This window comes from Carya illinoinensis, chromosome 15 (genome assembly GCF_018687715.1).
Source record: "Carya illinoinensis cultivar Pawnee chromosome 15, C.illinoinensisPawnee_v1, whole genome shotgun sequence".
Lineage (NCBI taxonomy): Eukaryota > Viridiplantae > Streptophyta > Magnoliopsida > Fagales > Juglandaceae > Carya > Carya illinoinensis.
This window is the reverse complement of record NC_056766.1, coordinates 18,297,386-18,320,120: the sequence shown is the minus strand read 5'-3', so window position 1 is coordinate 18,320,120 and position 22,735 is coordinate 18,297,386. Positions and strand designations below refer to the sequence as shown.

The 22,735-nt window shown below is 37.9% G+C and overlaps 1 protein-coding gene across 1 annotated transcript; it reads right to left on the bottom strand.

Moving 5' to 3' along the window:
• Window positions 1-11,893: 11,893 nt before the first annotated feature.
• LOC122296723 lies at window positions 11,894-12,268 on the bottom strand. The gene has a single exon (XM_043106522.1). The coding sequence runs from the start codon at window positions 12,266-12,268 to the stop codon at window positions 11,894-11,896; it is 375 nt and encodes a 124-aa protein (XP_042962456.1).
• Between the last annotated feature and the right edge of the window lie 10,467 nt (window positions 12,269-22,735).

The following is a 22,735-nucleotide window of genomic DNA, read 5'->3' as shown; positions in this document are numbered from 1 at the left end:
TATCCATATGTCTATATGATTTACTTTTTAATTTGTTGATTACAGGCCATCCATTTACCAGATCAAGGTGAAAGAAATCAAATTTTCTCCTAAATTCAAGATTCAAGATGTGAAGAGTTATGATATTGTATTAGTTTAATTAGTTGTAATGTACTATTATTTATTTTATTTTTTCTAAATTTATGTTTTGCATTGTGATTTAACAACAATATTATTTAGTTTGCTTTTTTATTTATTTTGTTCTTCAATTTCTTTTTTTTAGAAAATTCTTTTAAAGTGTTTTAATTATTTTTTTTTTTAAATCTGGGCAATTTAAATATGAGATTAGATTTTTTTTTTAAAAAAGTGCTATAATTTCTTTTTAAAGTTATAAAGATATTTTTAGAATTTTTTTTTTTTTTAATACAAAACCCGGATTGAATCCGGGTATGACCCGGCTATCCGGAATTTAAGTAAAAAAAAAAACAGAAAAATCCAGATATCCGGATATCCGGATTGAATCCGGTTATCCGCCCGGATTGAGTCCAGGTTCAATCCGGGCGGATAACTACCCGGATTTTGAAATCTGGATCCAGATCCGGTTATGGCCGGATATCCGAATCCGGATCCGAATGCATTCCCCTACTCATTTTATTATGTGTGTGTGTATATATATTATATGTACATAAATATGTATTAAAAAAAAGATATCATCTATATAAAACAAAGTTTTGAATACCATTTCGATTAAGATACTGGAACAAAATATTATGATACTGATATCATTTCGAGATAGTTTATATATAGATAAATTAATTATATATATAAATTATATTTCAAAATAACATCAATGTAAATCTTAAAAAGTTAAAACACATAGTTATAAAATTCAATAATACTTCTAAGTTCTCAATCAAACTATTAAAAATATTAATCATTCATCTTCATTGCGGAAAGGGGAGTAGGGATTTGATTTTCAGTCCTCGAGAAAAGAGGATTAAAAAATTTAAGAAAATAGCCATCAAATGTGAGAATTTGAGTGAAAATTAGGAAAAAAAATAAGGCTTTTTACATTAATTATAAAAATATATTAATTTCGGTTGGTACATCGAAAATTGGCCAGTATTGACATAAATGCACCGAAATAGTCGACATTTGACCCAATATGAAACATCTATCTTCCCTGTGCCGGTTACTGTTCCGACACGGTAAATGATGGCCATACCGACTGGTATGGTACGATATTCAAAACTTTGATATAAAGACAATTGGCTCCCCATAAATTCTCAAGAAGCTGACTTAGTACTTAGTTTTCTAGGTTTCTTCTTGTTTTTCAACAATTTTTTTCATACTTATACCTTTTTTTTGTCATTAATAAAATATCACATTCTCACATTGATTTTTTTTTTTTAATTTTTAACATCTCATAAGAGGCAAGAAAATGTCTCAATCTCATTTTACAAGCTATTTGGTGAATTCATAACTTCATTTCTTCTATTTATTTACACTTTTCTTTTCAAGTTTCTATTAGCTGGCATGTTTTTATTAGTTTTGTTAGTAACATATATGCACAAATCTCATATGGTTATTTCTATATATATATATATATAATATTATAGAGGCTTTACAACATTTAAACTTAGATTCAACAAATAAGTTTATTTTTTATTTGTTTAGTTTTTATCCTTTCCATATGCTCTTATAATATATTTTTAGAAAAATATTGACTTTTTATTATTTAATCAATTTTGAACAAGTACAATATTGACTTTTTACTTCAAGTATTTAAACATATCTTTGAAAATAGCGGTACTCATATAGATGGAGATTATAAGAATTTATATGCTTTAATATTTATGTCGATTGGCCTCCCAAGAAAAATTCCTGGTTCCACTCCTGGATACATATTAGGGTTGTCTCCTTCCCTTGTTTTGGTTGTTTTCTCTTTACCTTATGATTTCTGAGTATTGTTCTCCTTCCCTTCCTTCTCTAACCCTCACTCTTTATAGAAGTGATCATGCCATTCAATATAAGAGCAAATGACAATGAAATTGGTAATATGAAAGAATTAAGTAGTAGGAAGAGATAGATTTCAATGATGTTTAGATGTTAAAAGTTAGGACAATGCTACATTGCCTCTCCAATTTGTTTTAAATGGCATATGTGGAACTTACGCGTCCTAAAACTATATCTAGCATTAGTTCGATTAATCTGATCTACTACTAACATTTTATTCTAAGTAATGAGGCATTTGTGAGCAACTTTGAAAGGAATCAATTTTGTTTTCTTCTTTCTTCTTTCCTTTGAGGAAGGGCAGGCTAGAAAGTAGTCTTTCTAATTTGGCATGGCCCCATTGAAATGAATTCCGAACCAAAACCTTTCCATGCCCATACAAATTGGCTGGCACGGTTTACTCAAGTAAGGATTATTTACTTGGTCCTTTCACTAGGTCCTTCCCTCACTCATAATAGGTAAATTGCCTATCTAATTGGAAATTTTGCTACAAGTAGCTTACTTGGTGGAGCTGCCATTGATTTCATGCAAATGTTTCCCCAGATGAAGTGTCCAAGTAGCATTGTCATCCCTTCCAAATTTCAAATCATCATTGTCATTGGTACAGTGGAAAATTCAAAATTTTAGTCAAGGAAAAAGGGTCCTCCTATCAATCCCGCGCACGCTAGATGGGTTATCTCAAATTTGACAATTTCTATTGAGGACAATAGACATGTCAAGTCAATCCTACAATATTTTTTAAGCATTGAATATTTAATTAATATTTACATGGGCAATTATTAATAGATATTATAACTACTCCTTCATATGTTTATCTCTCTCATATTCAAAGCTTTCATATTCGAGACTGTTTATCATGTGTTTATTCTATTGTTCTAGTATACACCCACTTTTTGCCATACATAATTTTTTCTATCACAATATGCAACCAATTCAAACAAGTGGGCTCTTTCATTCATTTTTCCCTTGTAAGTAAATTATGCACACAAGAAATTAGTTGCATATGGACTGTTTAAGTCATTTTCCCAATCAATTTCTCATGAGTAAAATTAAGAAACAAATCGTTAGTAGCTTAATATTTCATCCACATTGGATTAAACTCATCTTTTTAAGTATCAAAGACATCTTTACCCTTGAGATGTCAATATGTAAGTTGGTATAAGCAAATGATGATTACCATCGTGACAAACCTTTGTCCTATCAACATATTTAAGGAGACAAAAATCAAGATCTCTATATATATACCTGCTAAATAAATTCACTTTTCAATATTATCCTCTTTTTTACACTAATTTGGACACATAGAAGTCAATGAAACACATCCCTCCACTTTTATCAATGGGAAAGAGAGATATTTTATAACCATATAACAGAATTATAGTTTAACAAAAAATTTTATATGCAGTTATTTTTGTGTATTCTTTTACGCACTTTACTAATTTGATTGGCTGCATTATTTTTTTAATATAAAAGTACTACGCAAAAAGTATAATCCATTAAGTTTCTACGCAAAAGTATCATTTTTTTTAATAGAGTGCAAAAAATACTATGCAAAAGTGACTGTACGTGGAAGAACATATAATTTGATTAGACGACTGATTATTAGGTAAAATTTCATACTATAGATGATGTGGAAGTCTCATTTTATCAGAAAAATCATACCATTAAGTTTTTTATTCTATTTATTAATTTGTAATGACATCTGTAATAAAATAAGAGTATAATATATCAAACTTCGACACTACCTAATAATTAATCATTTGGATGGATCAATTGAAAAATGCTAAACCTTCATCAGGAAAATATAAAACAAGTGGCCCCAACCTAGATTCTTCTTCAAATAAATGGACTTAAAAATTTAGAAAGTGCTATGAACTCAATGAAAAGAAGAGAGTTTCAAGAGATTGAGAGAGAACGAGAGAGGATATTCTCTTATTGATCTGTATATCATATAACATCAATATACCCATATATATAGGGTTACAAAAGAGACTATGCTTTTGACAACTAGCACTATGCGTTTGACGGCTAGTTAAATGTGGTCATACAATTCAAGATGGTTTATAATACTTCCCCTTTGAATGACCATATTTAAAGAATATGCCTCGTTAAAACCTTGCCAAGAAAAAATCCTGTGGGAAAAAATCAATGGCGAAGGAAAAAGAGTACAGTATTCATGTGTATCGTCGAGTGCTTTAGGATTGCCTCATTAAAACCTTGCAAAGGAAAACCCAGTGGGATAAAACCTTAGCGAAGGAAAAAGAATACAATCAGCACAAGTCTTCAAGACATTACTTCTCCTGAAAAGTGCATGATAACAGGTCTTCAAACCTCCGCATTCCAATGTTCTGCATAATCTTCTTAAATATTGCAATTGGTAATGCTTTAGTGAATAAATCTGCCAGATTTTTACTTGACCGTACCTTCTTGATATCAATTTCAACTTTCTTCCCATGAATTGCAATGATTTTCTTGTGTGTATCTGAAAGATAACTTACATCTGTACATCCAACTAATTGTGGACTTGATCCATATTGATAAAATAATCACAACTGGATCTTTCGGCTCATCACTACTCTTCTGGAGTTTTTGTAAATAACACAGTTAGTGAATAATTCATCAACATTAAACCGCTAACCTCCTTTTTTAATAAAAACGGTGGCCAGCCTTTTTAGATCAGACAAGTACCGCTGATTTTCAACTCTTCTGTAGGTTTCAGGTGTGCTGTCAGGCGCCTCAGAGCTATGAAACTATATTTCATCTCTTTTCTCTTGCTTCACGAGAGATGCTGTATCATAATTTTCTCTATAAAAGAGATATTCAGCTCATCTTCATTCACATCTCATCTTTTTCACTTTTCTGTAATCGTACTGCATTTTTACTCTGCAATCTCTTTCTACATTCTTATCCTACAATGGCTCAGCGATCTTCTCATGGCCAATATATGAGGTACTCTGCACCTCGTTCATCAGCTGTTCCTGCTTCTACCACAGGTGCTATCATGTAATATAATGATCTGACTCATAAGTCAGATAATGAAGCTATCTATGAGCTTGTGAGTCTCGGTACCCGATACTCATCATCCATTGTCGCATTTTCTCAGCGATTGCAATCCAGAACTTGTGGAGTTGACAATCTCCACGAGAATATTGCTATACTTCAACGACTTCTTCTAGAGTCCAACATGAATATAGAATCAATAAAGCAAGAGAATAGGAATTTAAAATCCTTGCTTAAATCTTCTTTTCGATTGCCCACCCCTTTAGATAAGGATGTCATGCAGATTCTTGAGAACAAGAGCATTTGAAGAATGAGGCAAAGTGCCTCAAATTTCTGTAATTTTTTCTTCAAGATAATAAAATAATATTTTACAAATATTCATATTTGTGTTTCTATCTTCTGGTAGATGTTCTGTGTGCTTCATTTTATTTCTTCTTTAATAATGCACACTTCTTATCAAACCCATAATATGAATCTGAAATACTAATTGTATTTAAAAGATGGTATTTCATGACTAATAACATCATCCATCTTCCCCTTGAAGCCGCAAGGGTTTCAAATTTATATTTCAAATATGTGCAGTTTCATGAGCCCTTCTGGAGCCTCAATGACATTTAAATCATACATATAAACTGCAATAATAGCTTGTTTCCATTTGCGTTTGGATTGCTTTAGATCATATAATGATCTTTGAAACTTGATAGAATACATATTTCCAGATGTATTCATATTAGAAGCTTTAGACATTTTCTATCCTTCAGAGATTTTCATATATATATCATGATCTAATGATCCATATAAATATGCAGTTAATCATGCATATCCAAACTCTCGGTAACTTTCAAGCTAAAAATCTCAATATGATTTCAACCACTTTAAAATCATATCAATATTGTTTCTTCGAGAAACTAACTTGTGATTTCTATATCACATTTTCATATTAAAAGCTTCAGGCTTTTTATATCATGTATATAAATATCCACTGATATTTAACAAAAAACACCTCTTTAGGTGTTTGGACTTCAAGTCCATATTTATCACATTTTACTTAGTGATATCAATTATGCAGGAATTGAGAAACTAACTCGTGATTTATATATCACATTTTTATTTCCTTTCTATAAATACCCACTGACATTCAACAAGCATCACCTCTTTAGGTGTTTGGACTATAAGTACTGATGCATCATATTTTACTAGTGAATCAATTCTGCAAGAATTGTTTCTTTCAAATTTAGCCAATATTTTACGTCGGTATTCTTCAACGGTTATTGATTCACTTTCATCATTACTTCTGGTAATGTCAATTGCCATCTCATATGGAAATACGTTGTCGACAACGATTTTATTTCTATCCATAATTTCTCCAATATTCATAAAATGTAACGAGATCTCGTTATTTTCAGGTACCTGTCCCTCTTCAAGGGAAGACATTTTCATGAAAAACCTCTTCAGGAGGCACTCTTCAAGAGATTTATATAGGAGAATTTTATACAGAAAATTTGGATGGACTTTATTGCTTGTTCTGTGGGTATGGCCTCTTCAGGAGCACCAAATTATTTGTGCTTTTCTCTTTTGAGATGCTCTATCATTTGTATCAATATGTCTCACATGCCTTTAGACATATCTTTAGACTGCTGAATTTCTTAATTGTCCTACAGGGACTTCAATCCTCGCTGGGATTTTAGCAGCTAGAATATGAGACATTTTTATCTTATTGCATCCAAAATTTAATTATTATCTGAACTTCTGGTTTACATCAAGATAACGTCGAATTATTTCATCTTATTTGCTTCTAGCAAATTTTTCTTTCCACTTCTGGTGGTAAGACTTTATAGTAAAAGAATCTTCTAGTTCTTTTATGAACGTCCATATGAAAATCATTCGACTTATCATAATTGATTTTGAATGATTTGTATAATATCATCTCAAAGAAAAAGCTTATAGCTTTTTCAATACGAGCTTTTGGCTCGAAATCATATCACGTCTAATCTCTTAGTTTCTTTGAATAAAATGCATCATTCTTTTCACTTCAGGGAATAGAATGATATAAATTCATTATCATTCACTTCAGAGAATGATGTAGATCTAGTAAGACGTGACTAATGATTCTTATCAAAAGCTCATTGTTTTGCTCAGTCACTGAAAGACCAGATATAAATTTAGAATATATTGTGAACGGTTGCATTTCATATTGCTACTTCAGGAGCATACTCGATATTGCTACTTCAGGAGCACATTCGAGATGTTCATTCAAATATATATTATTTCCACAATTTCAATTATGCAACTTCAGGTGCATAAATCATAATGAGCTTTTGGTACAAGTATCAATCATTTAAACTATGAGATACTCAAAAGCTATTATTGATTTAGGGCGATCCTTCAGGGATGCTCCATTTCTATTCTCAGATAAATCATATCATCAATAAATAAAACTTGTATCTAAACTATGTAAATAAACATAGAATTTATCAAATAATAATAATGAATATAATCATAAATATTCACCTCAGCAATAATATATTAAAAACTTACTTAATATCCAGCATCATATAAGTAGAAAAATTACTAATGAGAAGAAGAATTAATTCATCATCATCATCATCGCGTCTCAAAGTAAACCTGTACCAAAAAGAAAAAGAAAAGAAAGACTTTTCTTGCCATCAGATTTGGTAATATATACTGTCTACGTTAAACCCCGATTATGCCAAATAGTTAGGAGTAGTGGACAGCTATTTTTGACTAAATAAGACTAATGTGGATGGTAAACAACCATTTTTGACTGTAGGTTGGTAAGCAGTCATATTTGACTTTGAAAAGGCTCCAAAACCTTTTTATTTTATTTTTCACCACCAGGTCCTTGTTTATGACTTTTCTCATTTGATTCCTTATCTACGCCGTGCCTTTCCGTAAATCTTTCCGTTATTTTGGATTCTTTTCCCCGACAGCATCTTACCAAATCCTCCACTCATCCTCACCAAGTCTGTCTTCTTCTCGTCCATTTATTTTCTTTATCCCCTTCACGGATGATCAACTATTTGACATGACTCAAAATCTCTGCCTTCTTACGTCGAATACCACCGTCCAACAAAACACGTCTTTATGTCTATGAGAATTATAGCTAGGGACTACGATCTGGTTGCCATTAATGAAATCACCTGCAAAAGATCCGAACGTCTCAGCTATTAGCAACATAACATCTTAATTTGGCAATCAAGTAAGGAAGAATTCGTCGGTGACGCGATTCTCGCGTGGTATTGCGGCGAATTCGTGGTGGCTAACTCAATCATTCTAATTGATTATTGAAAAAAGAAATTAGCAATAAGCAGACGTTCAGCTTTTAACATGGTTGGGCCCCATTGTGTCTATATCCACGCTCACTGCACCACCTGCAACACAAAATAAAACTCCATGTGGTACTGAATCTTCTTTTAGAAAGGCAGAGGATGTGGTTAGCAGTTACAGAGGCCTCAATTGGGCGCCGGCGCTCAAGACTAATCCCATCGTGTGGTTGAGTTTCTATCATCAGCAACTCCATTACAAGCACTGACGAAGAAGTTGCAGATAAGGTGTCGTTGAGTTCGGCATCGATGAATCCATCTGGAAGCTGCAACGTCCAAACCAATGACCTAAGGATGGAGGCGTCCGGTATACCCTACGCATGGAGCACTGTACTCATCCTGTTGTGCCAAGTTTCAGGCCGAGAAATGAGGTCTTGGATGCACCGAGTTTGAACGTGAGGTCGACCCACGGTACCAACTGTGAGTTCTGCTGGATCTGCTTGTTGATGATGAAAAAATGACCCAGTATAAGGAGTGTAGGTCCATAGCCTTGTACGCTGTTACGTCCGTCCGGAACTCGAAAATCAAGGTACGTGGCTCCCAACCACGAACCCAGATGAAGAATCGGAAAGACTCTGCTGGAAATCTTTGATCGGTGAACTTGCCTCTGTTTTCGTACGAACCAGTATAATATTCAAGTTATGTTTTCGAAAAACGGTAACTCCAGGGAACCTCTGTCACCGTCCATCTCTTGCAGTCACGCCTTGGCTTTTGGATCCAACTTCCCATCACCGAATGATTGCTCTCCCACGGACCTGTCCATGAAGTTCAATACTCCGGACAAGCTCACACCAGTTGATGTCTCCTTCAGACACAGATTGAGTTCGTGCGAGCGAGTGATGAATTTCGGAGGAAAGGCAGAAACGAGAGTATGATTGGTAGCGACAGATTTCAGATCGGTGATCATGGATTGTAACGAGAATCGTGCTGATAACGTGCTATGAACTCAATGAAAAGAAGAGAGTTTCAAGAGATTGAGAGAGAACGAGAGAGGATATTCTCTTATTGATCTGTATATCATATAACATCAATATACCCATATATATAGGGTTACAAAAGAGACTATGCTTTTGACAACTAGCACTATGTGTTTGACAGCTAGTTAAATGTGGTCATACAATTCAAGATGGTTTATAACAGAAAGTAAACTTTTGAAGCAGTTGAACTAAAACTTCCCAAACAACTACCAGGACTCCAACCCCAATACAACACCCTTGTCATTCCCATATCCCCATAACATACAAAATCAAGAGCCATGGCCACAGAAGATTTCAGCTTCCCCATAATTGGGAACACCTTCCTATGCAGCATCGGTTCGCCCCAGTTGTGGCAACTTTCTCCGACAGCCTCTCTAGACTCTTGCAGCCATCAAGAAGATGAGGAAGACTGTACTTTTGCACCAGAACCAATCATGAACAGCTAAAGAGTGAGCTTCTCATATGCAGAAGATGGTGGAAAAGAGGTGAATGATGGGATGGACGACGACGACGACGATGATGAAGAGGAGAAGATGGACATGTTGTGGGAGGAATATTTCAATGAAGAATTGTCAAAAACTTCTACTTCAAGATTCAATACTTTTTCTTCCAGAGATATGGTGGAATTGGGCAGTGTTAAGCCATTGACTAGGAAGCCAGGCACGCTGTTGATCATGAAGGTCTTGAAGAAGCTTCTCTTGCTCCATAAAAATTCTCATGGCCGGAAAGCTCAAAATAGCTTGAAATTAGCTGCACTATAATTCTTGCTTTCGATTATTGAGGGCTATACTTCATTCATAGTGCTGTTTTTGTCATTTATTTACTTAAAATTGTACAGTAATTGGCGTGAAATCTTGTTCCTTTCATGGATATACAAAGAAAATGAACATTTATGAATTGAAGTATTTTAGTTTGGTTGCATGTGTTTTGGTGACGCTGCAGCAATTATGCAGCATTAGATATTAGTACTTTGGGACCTGCCGTCATGGCTAGGGATCATGGACTATTTGGTTTAGTATTATTATTAAATGTTAATGAAGTGTTTGGTGGAATGAGTAAATGATTGCCTGAAGTTTTCCTAAATTTGGTTTGTGAGAGACAAATGCAATTGGCTAAAATGACAGGAAGTCTGCCAGTTCTTATGTAATGTTAAGATAATAATATAAATGATTAAATTTACCTCTTTTTATTAATTTAAACTTTTGAAAAAGTGGTAGTTTAAAATGATATTAGAATAGAAGTACTGAATTCAAAAATTGATATAAAGTGGGAATCTTGGATGGATATGAAAAAAATCGAAACACAAATACTTTTTTTAACTAATTGATGTGAGAGTCTTCCATTAGGGTTGTTAAAAAAAAATGCAAAAGTGGTTGAATCGGACCAGACCAATCCAATGGTTAGGTCTAGTTTGTAAGCGGTCCAGTGCAGTACCAGTTTTCATAATTTTAAAATTGGTTTAAACCGGGCCGATATATATTTATAACTTTTTATATTATATTATATATATTATATACTAAAACATGAGATTGAGATTCTAATCTTATTATTCAATTTATTACTCTTACAATATAAAATTAATCTTATAATTTTTAATATAACATTTTATATAAAATATAAATTTTAATTTTATAACATAAAATTTTAATTTTTAACATAAATATTACTATTAAGTTATTAATATAAACTTACTTTTGACATATATATATACACCAATAATAAATACATTTTTAGGGTGGATGGTTATGAAAAAAATTGAAACACATACGTCTTTTTATACTAACTTACGTGAGAGTCTTTCCATTGGGGTGTAAGTAAAAAAAGAAGGAAAACCGGTTGAACTGGACCAAACTGGACTGAACTAGTGGTTTACATCTGGTTTGTAAGTGGTCTGATGCGGTACCGATTCCTAAAAATAGAAACATGTCCTAAATTGGTGTGGTACTAGTTCTCATATTTTGAAAACCAATTTAAACCGAACCGGACCGATATATATTTATAATTTTTTATATTATATTATATAAGTTTAAATTGGGAGGAGCATCCTCAAGGCAAAATCAAAAGTCACCGAGTCAATAGAATAATTCTCATTGGGAGGCTCCTACTCAAGGCAAAATAAAAATTAATTGGGATGCTTCAGTGGACAAAGTCTCATGCAAGGTGGGGGTGGGAGTCATTATCCGAGACTGGAAGAGCAAAGTGCTAGCAACCCTTCGGATGAAGCAAGACTTGTTCCTTGATCCTTATATGACAGAAGCATTTGCAACCTTCCAGGTAGTAACCTTCTGCAAGTCACTAGGTTATCAAGACATCATCTTGGAAGGAGACTCTTTATTGGTGGTAGCAGGCCTAAAATCAAAGACAGACGATCTCAATTATATAGGCTTGATTACAGCAGACACTAGAGACATCCTCAACACCTTTAAATCATGGTCAATAAGGCATATTGTTAAAGCAATCAATGTAGTTGCTCATGCCTTAAGCAAGGATGCTCTTAGCATCATATTTTTTTTTTAATCAAATCAAGTAGATCATATATTGATGTAAAAAAATGCAAAGATAGATAAGAAACTGTCAACATTACATAGACTGTTCTAACTGTTCAGTCGACATAACCTGCATTGGACCATCTTCTATCCAGATCTTCTCATACTCATAGTCTAAAGCTAACTTTGCTAACTGGTGAGCAGCATAGTTGGCCTCTCTGTGAACAAAATCAACATGCCATTGAGGCCAAGTTCTTAACATACTTCGAGCATCATTAACAAGAACCCCATAATCTGCACTAATCTCCTCATCAGAAGTCACTGCCTGAACAATGATCTTAGCATCACCCTCAAAAACCACCCTTCCCAAACCCAACTCGGCACAGACTTCCATTGCCCTCCTTAAGGCCAGACCTTCTGCCAACACAGGCTTTACAACAGGCTTGTGGCTTGCACACACACAAATCATTATACTTCCTTGCTCATCTCGTATAATAATACCATAGCCTGCTCTATTGAGTTTAGTACTCACTGAAGCATCCCAGTTTGCCTTCAATGTTCTGATTTATGGTTTTTTCCACCTTATGTCTTCTCTGTCACTCATATTATTAGAAGGTACTGCATCTGTGTTTGTTAATGAGCATAAAAACATATCTCTATCTGCAGTAGCTGCTGTCACCACCTGTTGAGGGCTTTCTAGATCTTTTCCATGCACAAAATAATTTCTCCTTAGCCCGATCCTTCGCATAATAAAACAGGCCAGCTGAAGTGAATCCACATCCAGCTTAGAACACAAAGAGAACCACAAAGTCCTAAAGTCAGGAAAAGAATTAGGCCACTTGTGTGTAGGACAGCTTGACATGGCCCAAACATCACTGGCTGCAGGACATCCCCATATTACATGTAGTGGAGACTCAATTTCTCTCTTGCATATAGAGCACAAGTCAACAACAACTATCTTTTTGCTTGCCAGATTTTGCAAAGTGGGAAGTACATTGTGGGCAGCTTTCCATACAAACAGCTTAATCTTCATAGGGACATTTAGAGACCATAAATGTTTCCAATCTATCAAACCAGTTACAATACTCGAGCACTCCCCCTTCATTTGTCTGACCAGTGATTGTTGTAAATAGTATGCACTTCTCACAGTGAAAATCCCAGTTGCAGTATACCCCCACATCAGCTTGTCCTGAGTCCCAGTTTTGCTTAGGGGAATCTGACAGATCTTCTCCACATCTTCCTCATGAAATAACTGGTCCAGCACTTCCTTCTTCCATCTGCATTCCCCCTCATCAATCAACTCAGAAACAGTTGAATCCCTGCTAGAACTAAGAATAGGAAGGTTGGGTTGTAACAGCACAGCATGTTTAACCCACTTATCATTCCAAATACTGATACTAGAACCCGACCCCACTCTCCATAAACTTCCTGCCTTGATCAATTCAATAGATGACCATAGACTCTGCCACACCAGGGATGAATTAGTCCCCTTCTTTGCATTCAGGATAGAACCCCTCTTAAAATACTTCTGTTTTAGGAGTTGTGCAACCAGGGAATTTGGATTGTTAAGAACTCTCCATACTTGCTTAGCCAACATGGCTTTATTAAAAGATTCCAGGTCTCTAAAACCCAAACCCCCATCCTTCTTAGAAACTCTCATACTTGCCCAAGACTTCCATTGGACTTTCTGCTTGGTATTACTACCTCCCCACCAAAATTTTTCCATCATCGAATTGATTTCCTACAATAGCTTCTTAGGCAACTTAAAAACACTCATAGTATAGGTTGGGATTGCTTGAATTACTGCTTTTAGTAATACTTCCTTTCCAGCTTGTGATAGGAATGTATTCTGCCAACTTGAAATTCTAGTCTATATTCTTTCTTTAATAGATCTGAAAGATTGGTATTTTGACCTCCCAACTGTAGTTGGTAGTCCTAAATACCTCCCATAGCTGTTATCTGCTGATACGCCTACTGCATTAACAATCTCCTGCTTTTTTTCTGTACTGGTATTTGAGCTTAAAAAAACAGCTATTTTTTCTCGGTTCAAGCACTGTCCAGATGCCTTCTCATGCACTTGAAGCAATCCTTGGAGCTTTTGCCACTCCTCAATAGTTGCTCTACAAAAGAGCACACTATCATCAACAAAGAAGAGATGACTGACCCTCATCTCTCCCCTAGCAGCTGTAACTCCTTTAATTTCCCCTTTATGCTCAGCCTGAGTGATCAAGGCACCTAAACCTTCAGCACATAATATAAATAGGTAAGGAGATAGTGGATCTCCTTGCCTAATCCCACGTTCAGGTTGAAAAGAGGCCCCAATTTTTCCATTTATCAAAACTGAGTAACTGACAGTAGTGATACATTCCATTATTAGCTGCATCCATCTGTCTCCAAATCCCATTTTTGCCATAATAGCCTCCAGAAACTTCCATTCCACACGGTCATAAGCCTTAGACATATCTAACTTGATAGCCATCGAGCCTGTTCTGCCCTTCTGCTTTGTTTTCATGGAATGTAATAGTTCATAGGCAGTTATCACATTATTAGTGATAAGCCTATTAGGGATAAAAGCACTTTGGTTGCTTGAAATGATAAGATCCAGAACAGGCTTCAACCTGTTAGCCAAAACTTTGGAAACCAGTTTATAGACAACATTACAAAGACTAATAGGTCTAAATTGGTTTACAAAAGAAGGGTCTTTTACTTTGGGAATCAAATCAATAACAGTAGAATTAATTCCCCTATCCATCCTACCCCCATTAAGAAAGTGTAAAACAGATGCACTAACCTCATTCCCAACAATATGCCAATAAGATTGATAGAACTGTGCATTAAAACCATCTGGTCCAGGGGCCTTCAGAGGGGACATTTGTTGTAGAGCTACCTCTACTTCTTCTCGAGTGAAAGGTGTCTGGAGTCTGTAATTCATATCATTGGTCGTACCACAACTTTTGTAAACATTCCATCTTGTATTCAAACTATGGTTTCATAAATATTAATACAAGCCTACTTTAAAAAAAAAAAAAGAATTTAATACTATTCTAGTATATATGTGTTAATTATTATAAAATAATATACTTACTATAATATAAATAGACTAATAGTTTAGTATATATAAATATTATATTATTACTAATATAGATAATCCATAAAATCGAAGCGGGTCGGATTAAAAGAAAAATTGAAAGTTCTGGTTTCAATAGTGAATCGATTAGTAAATTTTCAAAACAGGTCTATATCGGTTTAGTTCTAGAAAATGTATAAAATGGGACCCATTACGCCCCTACTTTTCACATTATATGTGATTTGCTTGCATGCTGAACTTGGAAACTATCTTGGTCCAATGTTTGTTTCTCTAAGAGCATTTCTAGTGAACTAGCTATTCTTTAGCTAAATTTTGATTCAAAAATTCATTGTTTTTATTTTTAACAAGTGTCTTTTAAAAGGGATCAAAAAAAGAAACTCTCTAAATCTATCTCTATTACCTTTGAAAGAAAAATGAAAGGAAAGAATGATCAACTAAGTTTGCTTGCCAAATTTAGCAAAGAGAAATGACATAGGCTACATTTATCATAGCACAAGTTTGTGACGTTTTTTAAGATAACAAGCTAAAAATATGACTAAAAGTTTGGCTAGTTGATTACTACCTCTCAACCCCTATCACAATGCAATGGAGCTTAGCTGGAAAGGTCTCTTCATGCATGTTTGTCATGTTGTCCTAAGTAGCATTCCCAAAATCACCCACGTGCCAAAAATTCACTTGGAGATCACAACCCAACGTGTTGTAGTCATTGTAGTGTTAATTTTAACTTACTTTAGTCTTTGTATGACAACTGAACCTATTTGAGGAGTAAATGAGGTAACCATTCTTCTTTCTTAATCCCTTTGACAAACTACAAAGCCTTTCTCTACATCTTTCCTGAAAACGGTCATATACAAGGGAATTGAAAAGACCACAAAGAAGATCTGTTAATTTTAATACTCTCCGATTTATTTTGTAGAGTAATAACGCTCTCTCTTTTTTAGTACTTCATCCCCTATTATAGGGGTCTACTTTCTCTCGTTTGACTAAACTTGACCTACTTGACTCATGCATGATCGGTTTTGGTTCAAACCCGGAATTAGGTAAAATCAGTCTACAATTCTATTTCTTTTCCTTGCAATTTGAAATCTGAATATCGAATTAAAGGTTCGGTCAAAAATTCAGAAACAAAGAGAATTCCTTGTAAAAGAATCTGCACATTCTTATATTGTCCTAAAACAGAGCAACTTATCACCACTAGAGCCATCGAGACTAAGGCTTAGCACACCAAGAAAAAAAATTGACAAAATGAGATTAAACACAAAGACAAGGTAGGAATATTTAAGCAACCTGTTAAAGCGTGTTTTGTAATCACCAGTCTTGAACACAAGTCCCAAATCGCACCAAGTTCCTGTAAAAGAGAAGAATGTGGTGATTGGGTATATCTGTGATATCTCTAATACCAAAGTCTGAATATATTCAGTGCTCGAGAAAAGAGAAAAAGAATGGAGAATGAGTTCAGAGTGATTCACCTTCCCTCTTTACCTACTCACTCTTATTTATACCACTGTTTCTTGAAGGATCTTGGGCTCCTTTGTCACTATAATGATCACCCCTGTTCTGGATGGTGTGGCGTCGTATTTAATGCAGCCGTTCCTTCAGAGGCATGAACTCGTCCTTGGGGTTGGCCATTTAACATCGCATTTAATGTGACTGATCCTATCGGGAACATGATCTCGACTAGTCTTTACCTCATTAATGCGTCACACCTGATGGTATGCTAAGTGCTTCTCCCTTCTTTGGTCGGCCTGGGTTTCCTTCATTTTTATTCCCTAGCCTGCCAAGTAATGGGCCACAGGTTTCGATGAAATGGACTTGGCTTAGTCTGGTTAGGTACAAAAACCCCATTCTCGCTAGCCTATAAATTTTTGCCACGTGAGCATGGCGGGAATTTTATTTTCTTGCATGTTTCAACTTCTCCTTATTGAATTCATTTTGTAGATGCACATTCCCACGTCTCAGGAGTCGATGCAACAGTCATGTCTATACGTCCCCGTCAACTTCCCGTTAAGGCTTCTAAATTGCCGCCTTCCTCCTATTTAGTCTCTCCTCTTGTTCTTAGAATGACTTTTACCCTATTTCCTATTTCTGTTTCTCTCATTTGACAACCTCTTCTTCGATTTTGACTCATTTCCCTTCTCTGCCCTTTAGATCTACCATTGATGGCTTCTAAGAATGCTTGCCATCGCATCCCAGAAGAGGCTCAACTCTTCTTCAGGTCATGAGCTTCCCTCCTATGATAGGTGTGGGTGGTCCTTTAGTTTTGACCCTGTGGCCCTCAATGCACTACACAACACCTTTATAGTCTCAAATTTAGTCATCCTGGAGGTCCTAAAACCTGGTTGTGAGGGCGTTGATTCCGAGGGAAATGCTAAGAAGGCTGACCTACATGCTAGCATGTTTTCACATGGTTCGAGGTTTCATTTTTGTCGCCCAGTCCTCGATGTCCTGGACTTCTTGGGTGTGCATCCTAACACCTAGAGAATCCTAACGTCATGCTATGTGATATGGTGCATGGTCTTAGAGGCCTTTGGGGAGGAGTACCTAGATTTAATAGCCCAAGAGTTCATTTTCACCGATGTGGTTAGGGCGTTGGATGGAAACATTTGTAGCTTCTACTCCCATCCCAAGTTTTGACTCGTCTATTTTGAGGGGCATCATTCCAATGCCAAATAGTGGCAGTGTAGGTTCTTCTTTGTGTCCGCTGAGGGATGGGAGTTTTTGGCCAATGAAGGTATTGCCCAGGAATTTTTGGTTTGTTCAGATTAGGAGATCGTCCCTGACGACAGGAGGATTGGGGTCAACTTGTTTGAGCATGAGCAGGCTTGCATTCAATTGGTGTACTCCTAGTTTCAAGAGCACAATGAAGAGGTTTGGGCCGACACCCTCCTGACTGAGGCCAATGTCAACTAGTTCTTGGTGGCTCTGGATAATTCCTTCATGGTGGGCTACAATTTCTTAAAGGAACCCTCCATACCATATGGGGTGAAAAGCCCATCTGAGGCCTCGTCGAGGGGGTGGCAAAAAGGCTTTGCCCGAAGGGTGAGGTGATCACTCTTCAGTTGAAAGGCTCTAATGCTGGTTTGGGGTGATTTGAGTCTTCTACTTCGGAGATTGTGGCTACACCTCCACCATTTCAGGATATCCCTTCTACCCTATCGAGTGACCAAAGGAGGACATTTGGTCCCAACCAAGATATTGAAGAGTTGAAGGTGGTGTTCCTCGAGGCCCTACAACACCCGGCGACGCGCCCAGGGTACCATGAAGCACCATGAGGGGACCGAGCATGGCCACACTGCCTCAGGTGTTGTTGGGGGGGGCCCCATCAACTTCCAGGGGTGTTCCTTGCTAGACGAAGGGGGTTGTGATGATCCGTTTTTACGTGTATTTTCACTAAAGGGTTGTTTTTAATTTAATTAATATATTGGTTTATTTATTTTAAATTAATGTATTTTAAATTGGTTTTAATCTATTTGATGTTGTGTTTAATTTATTTTAGTCGTTTTACGGTTTTTAATATCGTTTTCAGCGGATCAGTTTTTGGTCTCCGAAGTAAGGATTGGACCTCATTTCTTTTCTTTCCTCTTTTTTCTTTTCTTTCCTCTTTTTTCTTTTTCCCTTTTTCCTTTTCTTTTTCCTTCTTTTTCTTTCTTTTTCTTTCTTTTTCACTTTTTTCTTTCTTTTCTTTTTTCTTCCCCTTTCTCCCACATAGACCCCGTCCCTCTCTCTGTCCTCCTCTCTCACGCAGGAGCTCCTTCCTGCCCTCGACCCGCCGCCGTTCCGCCGCCGTGTGGCTCACCGCCCCCACCGGTCGACTCCTCTCCCTCCAGCGCACCTCACCACCAATTCCCAGCCCCATCCGGCCGGCCGTTTGGCCGGGAAACCCCCTTAAAGCCTACACGGTTTTTGCCTCGATCTGCCGCCGTCGCTCCACCTCCAGCCACCATTTCTTCACCACTTCATCACCGGTCCCTTACCATCCTAACCCACCTATTTTCGGCCTCCAACGACCACCTGAACAGCTCCCACGAGCTAGCTTTCCTTTTTGGGAAATCCGGTCTCTCTCCAACGTTTTCGCCGCCACCCACGGCCAACCACCACTTCCAATAGCTTCACAATCATCCCTAGACCATTCCCTATCTATCCGAAGCCCTGGTTTGTCCCCGTTCAAAAGTGGGTATTTCACAACCCACGGCCATAGTGATTTTTCACTGTAACGTTGCTTTTTCTCCGCCTTTTGCAACGCCGGGTGTTTTCTAAAATTACCGTATAGCGCTGTAAGTATTTTCCAAACCCTATTTTCAGATTTAAAAATATATTGCTCATTCAATTTATTTTATCTGCTGGTTGGTTGATTCCGGACTAAGTCCGAGGAGTTCGAGGGTCGGATGGATGGAGGACGGAGTTGCTTGTTTATTTGATTTATGTTGATGGTTTATTTTTGTGCATTGATATGGCATTTACATGGTGCATGCACGTGTGTGTTTGTTTAATTGTGAAAAGCATGTTTATTGGCGTAAGTGGACTTACGGGTGCGTGTGTATCACGACCCCAAGCCGGGATGGGGTATTATCTCGGTGGAGCTCCTCTGGTCACTCGGGAGCGGAATAAACTGAGTGATGTCCCATGAGTCGTCGCTGGGCGACGACGGGAGCGGGGGCTAGGGGTTGCTTGGCTACGAACGCGCCGGGCACGGAACCGGACATCTCCCTACGCACCGACTCCGTGGCCCTTCGCTGGTGAGGGCTAGAGGATGCTTGGCTACGAACACGCGGGGCGTGGAACTGGGCATCGCTCGTTAGGTGTCACATGCGTAGTGGTACTCTGCGGTGTGGCACTAGAGCCAGGGTGTGCGGATGACCCCTAGAGGAGGTCATGGCGCATATGGATAAAATGGATTTTGGTTTGAGACGGTTATTGAGGCCAAATGTGACTTTTGGCGTGGTTTTTGGAAAAGATGTGTTTTTTGGCCAAATGGGATTTTGGCGTGTGTGGAAAATTATGTTTTTGGGTTTCGTGCATCGGGCATGCTTCATGCATTTTGTTTGAGTTCTATGTCTTTTTATCTGGTGGTGTTTGGGTTTTACTTACCTGCGGTACCATTTTTGGTTCCGTAGCTTTTGGTGCAGGTTTTGAGGATGAGGAGAAGGAGGCTGAGCCCGAGGATATGGCTCCGCCGGGTTGCTGATGTTATGCTTTAAATTTGTTTTAAAACTATGTTAGTGTTTTGTAATATTTTAGGTATGTTTTAATCAGCTTGTAATACATTAAGAAAAAATTCTGGTACTTAGTTATATGGCTTTCGTTATCCGCTGCGTGTTTCTTCGTGCACATATGTTGCCTTCGCACACACTTGGCACCCGTTGTTAGGGTGGTGACCCGGGTTGTCACCATCCGGACGTCTCGATTTCCCCGTGTCCGTGCGTGGGGATTTGGGGGCGTCACAGGGATCGTTTAGAGTTGCATCAAGGGTGACCCATGCCCCTCAAGCTTTGGCTCTACCATGGCTTTTGATGGCGGGGCGCCTCTTAAGCCCAACTTCCCCAAGGGCCTTTTGTGTGAGGATCTCGTGATGCTGTGTGAGGATGGGTCTTAGGCATCCTTGTCTTCCTCAAGCTCGTCTGTCAAGTGGGATTCCTCCTCGATTGCCACCTTCAAGAAGGTTTCCTCGTAAGTTGGTTCTAAGAACACTGGTCCCTCTGAGGCAAGAGGTGTGGTAGTTAATGAAGTGGGGCTCGAGGAGCCCTCAATATCACATGCACTCGAGGCCCCACGATCCGTGGTGCGAGTGTAGAGTATCAGCTTAGATAACGAGGCGAAAGATGGACTCAACTGCGTTAGGTGGTGAGGAGTGACTAGCACATTTGGGAGAGGTGTTCCCTCCTATAATTATAAGGTGCAAGCGAGGAGTATCGGCTTAATTAACCAAGCAGGAGATAGACTCAACACACTGGGTAGCGAGGAGAGATTGAGACACTTGGGATAGAGTTTCCCTTCGATAATCGCTGGGGTGAGAGCACGGAGCATCGACTTAGATAACCAAGCGAGAGATGGACTCAACCCTGGGTGGTGAGGAGAGACTAGGACACTTGGTAAAGGTGTTCCCTCCTATAATTGTCAGGGTGCAAGCATAGAACATCGGCTTAGATAACCAGGTGGGAGATGGACTTGATCACGCTGGGTGGCTAGGAGAGACTGTTACACTTTGGAGATTTGTTTCCTCCTATAATCACTGGGGTAAGAGCGTGGAACATCGACTTACAACAAGTTGGGAGATGGACTTGATCGTACTGAGTAGCAATGAGAGACTGTGACACTTAGGAGAAATGTTTCCTCCTATAATCCCTGGGATACAAGCGCGGAACATGGATTAGATAACCAGGCAAGAGATGTACTCCACTGATTGGGAGGTGAATAAGACACTTGGGAAATGTGTTCCCTCTTATAACCGCTAAGGTGCAGCATGGAGCATCGACTTAGATAACCAAACAGGAGATGGACTCGACTGCACTGGGTGGTGAAGTTTGGGACACTTGGGAGAGGTGCTAGCTCCTATACTCGCTAGGGTGTGAGGGCGGAGCATCGATTTAGATAACCATATGGGAGAAGGACTCGAACACACTGAGTGGTGAGGAGAGACGTTGCAACATTCAATCGCATACACACATATACATACACACATACTATATCTTTTATTAAGTTTATCAATTGTTCTTTACACGGGGAGCTACTGAACAAAAGAGGGAACCATCTCTCATCATGATACATCTTTAACCACTGCCACGTGATTTTTGGTTGGTTGAGCTTTTGTCATCTTTAGGTAGTGAGGCCGATTTCTCACCCCTTAGCTACTCTAGCTTGTGCTTGCTGCCTTTTTTCGCCCCTTAGCTCTTGCAATAACATTCCCTCGTCACTACTTGTTCACCATGTATCACCTTCATGCCCTCTTTTATTGGGAATTTTATCTTCAAATTGTATGTCGAAATTACCATCTTCAAGCTATTCAGTGTTGGCCATTTGACTATGGCGCTGTACAAGGAGTCGACCTTGACCAGAAGGAAGTAATCCATGGTGGTCATCGTGAGTCTTCCCATTCTGATGGTCACAAGCAGGGTTATGGAAACCAATGGCTATACTGTCTCAAAAGAAAATCCCTTAAGCGACATGGGAGACGAATGCAATCGGTCTTGGTTGATCCTCGTTTTGATGAAAGCCTGCAAGAAAAGGATGTCGACCGAGCTACCATTGTCTATCAGTATCCTCCTAGTGGTGTAGTTGGCCACCAACATCATTACTACCAAGGTGTCATTATGCAGGTAGACTACCCCCTTGCAGTCAGCATCATCAGAGGAAATTGTTGGGGTCTTTTGGGTTCAAGCTTGTTTGGTCGGCCTGTCGACACTGAATGTGACTCCCCCAACTCCCACGTACGAAAATAAGGCAATCGTGAAGTCGGAATGTTGACAATACGGGTCACGCACCTCAACGACAAGTGCTTAATGTGTACACATGCAAGACATGTAAAACAAAAGTTGCAACGGATAAGTTAAATTTAGTCAACCAAGTACTAGAATTTGCTTAATACGGAATCACTTAAATACAAGCATTTCAAAAAGTATTACAATTATCCAGTGAAAACATAATAAAACCAAATTACAAGATCCAAAAGCAGGAAACCAATCCCAACACACGAGAAAGTGAACCCAGGTCACTCCTCCAGTGGAATCGAAGCCTCAAGCTCTGCTTCAACATCATCTGTATCAAAATCCACGATTTTATAAAATGGAACTGCAGGGTATCGAATACCACATGAGATATGAATCTCAGTAAGTAACGAACCAAACAACCCAC